This window comes from Microtus ochrogaster, chromosome 19 (assembly GCF_000317375.1).
Source record: "Microtus ochrogaster isolate Prairie Vole_2 chromosome 19, MicOch1.0, whole genome shotgun sequence".
NCBI lineage: Eukaryota > Metazoa > Chordata > Mammalia > Rodentia > Cricetidae > Microtus > Microtus ochrogaster.
The window spans coordinates 64,672,458-64,681,140 of NC_022021.1; the positions used below are offsets into that span (position 1 = coordinate 64,672,458).

Here is an 8,683-nt window from a genome sequence, read left to right on the forward strand (position 1 = left end):
ACGCCTTTAATCCCAGCACTCAGGAGGCAGAGGCAGGCGGATCTCTGTGAGTTTGAGGCCAGCCTGGTCTAGAAGAGGTAGTTCCAGGACAGGAACCAAAAAGCTACAGAGAAACCCTGTCTCGAAAAGAGAGAGCGAGAGAGAGAGAGAGAGAGAGAGGAAAAGCAGGGAAGAGGGGCTGAAGATATAGCCAAGTGGTCACTTTGGCCAGCCTGTTTGAAGGCCTAGGTCTGATCTCCAGTAATGAAAAAGTCTCTTATATGTCAAAAAAAGCCCTAAGATAAACACCAAGCAAATGTAGCACATGAACTCTGGACCATTCTTTGAACAAGCCTACTGCTAAAAATAGAAGCAGGAACTTTGTTGACTCCCAAGGGAGGCCTTACCTCCTCTGAGGAGTGGGTGGGAGGTGGGAGAGCCATGAAAAGGAGAGGGGAGGAACTGAGGCTACTATTAAAATTAAAAATATTCTAAATAAGAAAAAAATAGAAGCTAAGTATGGCGGCACACACCTTTAATCCAAGTACTAGAGAGGCAGAGCCAGAACAGCCTGGTCTACACAGAGTCCCAGGAGAGCCAGGATTACATTGAGAGATACCCTACCTCAAAAAGGGAGGGGTAAGAAAGAAAAGGAATACTGACTGGGATTACTTTTCATGCGTTTCAGTGTGGTAATTAAATTAATTTGTTGTTGTTGCTGCTGCTTTTCGAGACAGGGTTTCTCTGTAGCTTTGGAGCCTAGAAATTAATATTTTATTATAGAAAAAGAATACTTTTTTTAAATAGCTGGGAAAAAAATAAAATTTAAAAGTTAAACATTGTAATGCAGCGATTTTAATGTCTATAGATTTACTTACAAGGACAACCCTCATGTCCTGAACATGGTCATTTGCTTCTATCTTTTCAACTTGACCACTAGGTGATCTGGCTTTCCAGAGCAGACCAAAGATACACTTGGGGAAAGGTACGATGCCAACAGTAATTCGTCATCCAAGAACATGGAAAGTGGCCATGAAATCCATTCAAGGAAACAGAGCTGCTCGGTGACTAGAAATCAGTCCAGCAAGTCTTAAGAGGGAGAAGAAATGTTCCTGCTGTTCTTTCACCTTCGGAACTAAATGCCATTTTTAGCAGGGCATAACGCCATCTGGAATCAAAACTAAATGTCTAAGTCTTCCTGACAAATGTCCACATGCTTAGGGCTGGCCAGTGAGTGACCCTGTGCCTGGATGGTCCTTAGGAAGGTGCTAAAAGAGGGGTGACTCAGCCGAGAAGGTGACCCCTTGAGTCTCTTCTCCTCCCGGCCTGTACCTAGAACAGAAGCAAGTGAGACTTCTCCTATCAGAGAAGACCTGACAGGCCAAGGGAAGCCTTCACTATCATTCTGTAAGCGCTGAGAAGACAGCAGCGATTTTGAATAAAGACGTTGCTTTTTACTAAATCAAGGAACATTATTGTAGAATCAGTTAATAGACTTCATCCCAGTACCTTGAAGGAACAAAGGAAAGCTGCCAGGAGAAACAGTTACTACAAGAAAAAGGCTCCCAAATACAACCAGCTAATCTTTTCTCTTCCTATTATTTTTATCTCTTCTGTTAACAGTGGCAGTCTGGAAATTCTATAAGTGGGAAATAGGAAGAAAAAAAATGCTCATTTTGTTTTGTTTATGACCATCACTCACAAATACCAGGTCATGAAATTTCATGAGTTTTCTTGCATGTATCACCAAGGGCTTGAAGCACAATGAGAAGTAGATTTTTACCTGGCTTTCCGTGTGACTGACACCACAGTGCCCGATGAGTATGAAGTGCTCGCAAAAGGTCTTTCTTCCCAGGTAGACCCTTTCGGGGCCCCAAGTTGCTAAGGAAGGGACATGAGGCGCCAGTCACTGCCGTTTTCAGCAGGTGTGCCATGCTGCTTTGTGCTCCCAGCTTTCCCAGCCCCTGATTCCTTGAAGGTGAATTACTAAAAGGGGAGAAAAGAAAATGTTTATATGCCAAGAAGAAAGCTGCCTTGTCATTTGAGAAAAAAAAAAAATGTATAAGTTGTTCATCTAAAGGGTCTGCATTGGAATACATGTGTATGTCGCCATCGACAAAGAATTTGGTTGTCAAATCTTTTATTTGTAGACAACAATTCAAAAGTTGTTTCAAATTCAGCATTTAAAATTTGAAATCTATGTTCTACTTAAAATTGGGATTATAATCTCAGCATCAAATTTCAGGCCTGAGTCACAGAAGTGTGTGTGTGTGTGTGTGTGTGTGTGTGTGTGTGTGTGTGTGTGATGGAGAGTTTGTATATATGCACACCTAAAGAGCTAAGCCACACTACACCAAAGTTACATTGTAAGTCAACATATTTTCCCAAAAGTTACATATAATCAAACTTATATTTGAATTTCCCTTAAATTATCTAAAAAAAAACTGCCAGGCACTAATAATCATACAAAACACATCACCATCCTATCTACTGCAGTAAAATGCTTAACTCTGCCAGTGGAATTCCTGATCCATGCCTAAATGAACATGAGATTCATGTTTCCCACCCAAGAAAATAAATATGCACAGATAAGACTCAAAAGAAAAGAAAAAATCCACAATATCTTTACCACCTCAGGCTGTACCTACAGATGTACATGTAGCTGTGGATTCTTTTGAAAAGGGTTCTCAACAGTGGCCACTTTTTTGTTTCACAGGTTTCTTATAATAAAGTTTATTGAACCAAAACGTGGCCACTTATTTATTACCAATCCTAACAGCGCTAGCTGAAGTTTCTCTTGGTTGTATCTTCAGCCACCTTTGCCCTGTTTGGCAGATCCCAGGGCTGACACAGAAGGTATTCACCACGTGCCTCTCCATTTCCCTTTGCTTCGAGAATGAGAAGAAGCAGAGGGTCTAAAGTCTATCAGTCAAACCTGGCTAACATTACCCACTATGCTGATCCGTGTCATGGACTCTCATGGAGCCGAGCATCCAACCCAAGCCGGCTCTCGGCTCTATGTGCACTCTCCCACGCATCAGAGAAGTATTTAGCTTGTTTTACATTTCAGAGCTGTTACCACAACGTCCTAAATAAACGTCTTTAAAACACCGAGAGGGAACCCTGGTGACAGAAATTATCAGTCCCAAGGTTGCTTATTAAGTTAATGCCCTTTAGTTCAACAAATGTGGCCCAAGGACAGACTCTCAGAGGCCCTTTCTCCCTTTCTCTTCCTGTGTCATCCCATCTCCCTGCAACCACTGCTCTTGGTGTGTTGGCAAAACTTCCCCAGACTTCATCAGCAAATCAATGAAACTAGCCCTGCATTGCCAAGTCTGCCACTTCCTGATTCTTTAACCTGAACTAGGAGACTCAGTCCACTAACCAATAAAAGTGGTAGAAAATGGCAGTTTCCTAAGGTCCTTTTAACTCTAGAAAAGCCATGATTATCTTGCCTACTTGGAAAATAATAATTTGGTATTGAACAGATTCCTAATGGGAGACCTTTTTTGGTGGGGGGGAGGGTTTCAAGACAGGGTTTCTCTGTGTAATAATAGCCCTAGCTGTTCTAGAACTAGCTCTAGAAGCCAGGATAGCCTCGAACTCCCAGAGATCCACCTGTCTCTGCCTCCCGAGTCCTGAGATTAAAGGTGTGTGCCACCATTACCTGGCCAGGAACCCAATCTCTGAGGGGGAAAAAAACACTTTATTCAGGTCTTAAACATTTAAAGCAATGATCAGGAGGTTGTCTATTGGCAAGAAAAGTCCACTACACTTGCCCTAATTAAAATACAGACAGTTCTGAAAGCGATTCAGAAAATATCTGAACCATCTTAGCATTGGCTAGGCCACGTTTACTCCAAAAGAGTCATATCTTCCCCTTTTCTTCACTTCAAAATTCTTGATTACCTGATCTTCCATGTATGTCTCACGCCTTGACTCAATATTGGCATAATTTTGCAACTCAAAGTTTAGGATAATAAAATACCTGCTTTCCTAAGGCATTCATGAAGCTTCCTAACGGAGGAAAACTGCCTCCCCAGTAGATGTGGGGGGAGGGTGTGTGTGTGCGTGTTTGTGTGTGTGCATGTGTGTGTATGTGTGCATGTGTGCGTGTGTTTGCGTGCATGCATGTGTGTGTATGCGCGTGCATGTGTATGTGTGCATGCGTGCATGTATTTGCTTGCGTGCATGTGTGCGTACATGTGTGCGTGTGTGTTTGTGTGCATGCATGTGTATGTGTATGTGAGTGCATGTGTGAGTGTGTGTGTTTGCGTGCGTGCGTGTGTGTGTGTGTGTGCGGGCGCCTGCGTGGTGCCGAGGACAGAACCCAGGACCTCACACTCTTTATGAAGGTACGCCTCCGCTGAGCTACATCCTCAGCCTTCACCAAACAAATGTTAAAACCCTCTAGAGGAAAAAAAAAAAAAAAAAAACCCTCTAGAGTCTAGGGCAAGCACCTGACCTAGCAAAAGAAGACAGCATCAAGAGCACAAATATGAACTCTGGGTTGGAAGCCCCTTCTGCAATTTATTAGAGGTGTGACCTTCTCGAATCACCCAGTTTCTCTCTACCTGATGTCCTCATTTTAAGTTCAGAACAATAGTAAAAACCTACCTCATAGAGTTGTGAGGATTAAAGCAAAATGCCCTGATCATATGGTCGTGGAGAGGACTTAAAGAACCCAAGATCCTGATTGGCTGTTCTTCTCACTGTTATACTCCTTGGCCCAGTGCCTTGCACTAAACAGAGTAAGTCAACTAATATTTTTGACTGAGCACTTAAGTAACTAGGGCTGAGTATCCTGGAGCCATTTTGCAACAGATTTCTGAAACAAAAGTTTCAGAACTTTTCCTTTGAAAAGAAAATTGTGTAGACTTGTAAAAAACTGATCCTATAAGCGAAGACAAGCTACTTGCTGATACTAGAATAATTCTAAACTGTCCTTTCAATAAATAAAAAAGAAAGAAAATGGGTGGAACGGGGGTGGTGGCACATAGTTGTAAATGCCATCACTGGGGAAGCTAAGGCAGAAGGATCAACTCCAGTTCAAAGCCAGCCTTGGGCTAGACATAGAGTTTTAAGCCAATCAAACCTACAGACTGAGATCGTCCTCGTCTCACATTTAAAAAATATATTAAGAATACTAAGCTAAGAATGAAAAAATAACTGAAATTGGCCCAAACAATGGGGTGCAGTGGGCACATAGGCCCCATCCTGTAGCCAGTTTCCTAATGACTGCACACCACCGCAGGACAAATAAAGGACACCTGCAAGCATAAACAAAGTCATGCTTTTAAAAGCTAGGCATACCAACAAGGACACAATACCCTACCCTGGCAGGCAGCATGACCTCGCCCAAAGCCACTGGTGCCATAGCCCCTGTCACAGGTGCTGCCCCTCCCTCAGCAACCAAACTGCCACCCGCTGGCACGTGCAACTGGCCGGCTATTTATAGCCTCCTGTGGAAGCCCATTGGCTCTGGCTACACAGTAGTCATTGTGCCTCTCAAGTTTGAACCAGCTCTGCCCAGGCCTGCACCCTCCACCCCACTGCCTCTCCTCAGTCTTGGAGAAACCGGCACCCACTACCACCTTTAAGCCCTGAACTACAATCACACCTTTTCCTCTGTACACCCTGCGTGAACACTCTCGAGGTTCAAATACAACTTAGGGGAGTCCAGCTGCCATTCTTCTAAGTCCGCCACCCATCGAAAGTCCTCTATGACCTCTCTTCCGAACCCTCTTAGGGCCAAAACAAACATATACAACTTTTGCAGATCTTGCCTCCACCCCCACCTCAGGCTTCAAGATCTGCACCTGCACAGCTGTCACTTTGTTCCTTGTCCTCCACCGGGACTCTGTTCCTACATCCACCTTCCCATTGCCTTTCACGCCACTCTAACCGAATACGTGAACATAAAAGGGCCCCCCAGGCACGGTATTCTCCGCTTGTCTCCTGCAGGAGCCTTTGCACCTCATTTGCTAGACACTGCCGACCCCGCCCCACTTCTGCTCACTGACAGGTCCCCCTCGCCGCAGGACCTTGGGGTTAGCGCTGGCTTCCCGCCTTCTCCTGCAGCCCCCAGGAGCCGCGGGGCCGGTTGGCTCACCCGGGCTGGCAAGCGGGACAGCGGCGACCCTGGGCTGCTAGCAAACGCCAGGCCGCCGCGCTGGCAGACCCGGGCTCAGCCCGCGGCGCTGCGCCTCCAACCCGGAAGAACAGCCCCAACCCTGAGGCTGCAGCGACGACCACGTGACATGGCACTGCCCCCACCAGGACCCGTGCCCCCTTTCCGCACCCCCTCTCCACCTCCCACTGCCTCCCGCCAAGCCCTCTTCGCCTGATCGCCCTCCCGCTCCGCAAAGGAGACAGAGACTCCACCAAATGCACCCTTAGAGCGCAGCAGCCGGTAAGGGTCCTTCCTCTCCGGGTGACCGCTGACGCCCCTTTGTCTCAACCGGGGCCCCCGGCCCGCAGCTCCGCCTCCTTGCTCTTGCTCAGTCGATCTCTGTCAATCAAACCTGGTGCCAAGCACTGCAATTCAAGTTTTTAGGAATTCTTTCCTCTTCTTCCCCTGGAGACTAAGTTACAAACTGTGATTTCCTCACCCGGGTCCCAGCAGAACAAATAAGCGGATCCTATAACTTCTCTCTTGGTCCCGGACTTTCGGGTAGCTCTCTAGGAAAAAAAAAAAAAAAAAAAAATCCGAACTTCTGTAACTGGAGGGACTTAAGAGGGAGGTAGCGGAGGGCGGGAATGGGGGCGTTGTTTTTCCATTCTGGACGGGAGGTGGGGTTAAATTCCTCACAAGCGAAGTCAAGGCCTGAAAATGAACACACATGTTCGTATTTGGCTTGCAGTAGTGAAGCCAGCCAAAAGGAAACCCTGTGTTACTTGTTAACATAGGTAGCGACTGGAGTGTACCCGTAGTTGACTCTCTCCACGTTCCTAATTAAGAAAATTCAAAATATAATGACCTAGTCAGTAGTTAGTGATTAGGTTCTGTTACTTGTTCTGCAGGTGCATTCCTATTAAACTTATTCAACGCTGAATCGACAGGAAATGTCAGTCTGTGTGGTGTTTTGTTTTGTTTTTTAATTTAACGGAAATATTTAACAGGCAGAAGAAACAGGTATTTGGTATCTTTAAAAAAATATATATATAACTGAGCCGGGCGGTGGTGGCGCACGCCTTTAATCCCAGCACTCGGGAGGCAGAGGCAGGCGGATCTCTGTGAGTTCAAGACCAGCCTGGTCTACAAGAGCTAGTTCCAGGACAGGCTCCAAAACCACAGAGAAACCCTGTCTCGAAAAACCAAAAAAAAAAAAAAAAAAAAAAAAAAAACCCAGAGACTGTCTTGTATGTATGTATACAGTACAAAAGGGTCATTGAGCTAATGGAGTCCCCACTGCAATCCAAAGTCAGCTTGTCCAGTGATGGCAGAACTAGAAGGCAGGAGAGGACTCAACCCTGTGTTTTAAAATAATAATCATAAGTCATTGGGTGGAGATACTTCGGGTACAATGAGGCAAGAGCACAAAACTTTAAAACTCTTTTATACTGGGAGACTGTAGCCAAGCGGTAGGGTGTTCACATGCAAGGCTGTGCTACAACCAGCAAGTCTAGCCTTGAAAGGCTTCTGCCTTCATGCCCCCGTTTATGTTTTTTTCTTAAATGCTCTCTTTCTTAGTGTTTCCTTTTCCCCCATACTCCTTTCCATCATTTTGAGTAACACTCCCCTGCCTGTTCCTTCCTCCATCCCCCTATCTCGCTCTTGGCACTGTTTCACAAGCAGTATTCCCCACCTTCGTTTGACAAAACCTTCTATCATCCCTCCTCCGTATGGCAGCTCCCCACCCCACTGGCCCTTTTCTGCTTTCCTGGCTCCGTGAGGTTCTCCAAGTTAAATACCTGAAACTAAAGACTTGAGGCTCTAGGATCTGCATATGAGAGAAAACACATCATTTGCTTTTCTGGGCCCGGGTTACCTTGCTCAGTGCAGTATTTTCAATTTCACCTATTTCACTGCAAATTCTATGATTTCATTTTCCTTAACAGCTGAATAAAATGACACTCTGGGCATGTACCACATTTTCATTATCTATTCATCAGTTGATGAACATGGAGGCTGATTCCACTTCCCGGCTATTGTGTATAGTGCAACAATGAACATGGGCATACAAGTGTCCCTGGTGTCCCTGTAGTAGGATATAGATTCCTTAGACAGATTCTATTGCTGTGAACAGTCACCATGGCATTATAAGAGAAAGCGTGTAATTGGGGCTTGCTTACAGTTTCAGAGAGTTAATCCATGATCATCATGGCAGGGAGCATGGCGGCAGACAGGCAGAAGTTGCTGAGAGTTCTACATGCAGATCAGCAGACAGCAGGAAGAGTCAGACACTGGACCTGGTTTGAGTCTTTGAACCTCCCAAAGCTGAGAAGATGTGCTATTAAACATTGATCTCTAAGGCCAGTCTGGGATGCATGAGATCCTGTCTGGAAACAAAAAAAAAATAATAATTTGTTTAAATAAATAAATACTGACTGAACTCCAATGATGACTTGTTATCAAGACCTGAATTCTAGTTAAAGCCAGACCAGAAAATAGCTAGTTTAATATATTTTCATCACAGTTATTATGTTTTATCAGCAGTTTGATTTCAAGTTTCCTTTTTATGAATATAACGGTTAAACTGAG

General features: G+C 45.0%; 1 protein-coding gene across 1 annotated transcript in view; it reads right to left on the reverse strand.

The window, feature by feature from the left end:
* Positions 1-4,895, reverse strand: part of Nnt (nicotinamide nucleotide transhydrogenase) — an 89,183-nt gene extending 84,288 nt beyond the window's left edge. Inside the window, exons 1-2 of the mRNA XM_026783718.1 lie at positions 4,597-4,895; positions 1,763-1,965 (exon numbers count right to left, since the gene is read on the reverse strand). Coding sequence (XP_026639519.1) covers positions 1,763-1,965; positions 4,597-4,637 — 244 coding nt within the window. The 5' untranslated portion in view covers positions 4,638-4,895. The remainder of the gene's footprint in view (positions 1-1,762; positions 1,966-4,596) is intronic.
* Positions 4,896-8,683: the final 3,788 nt, after the last annotated feature.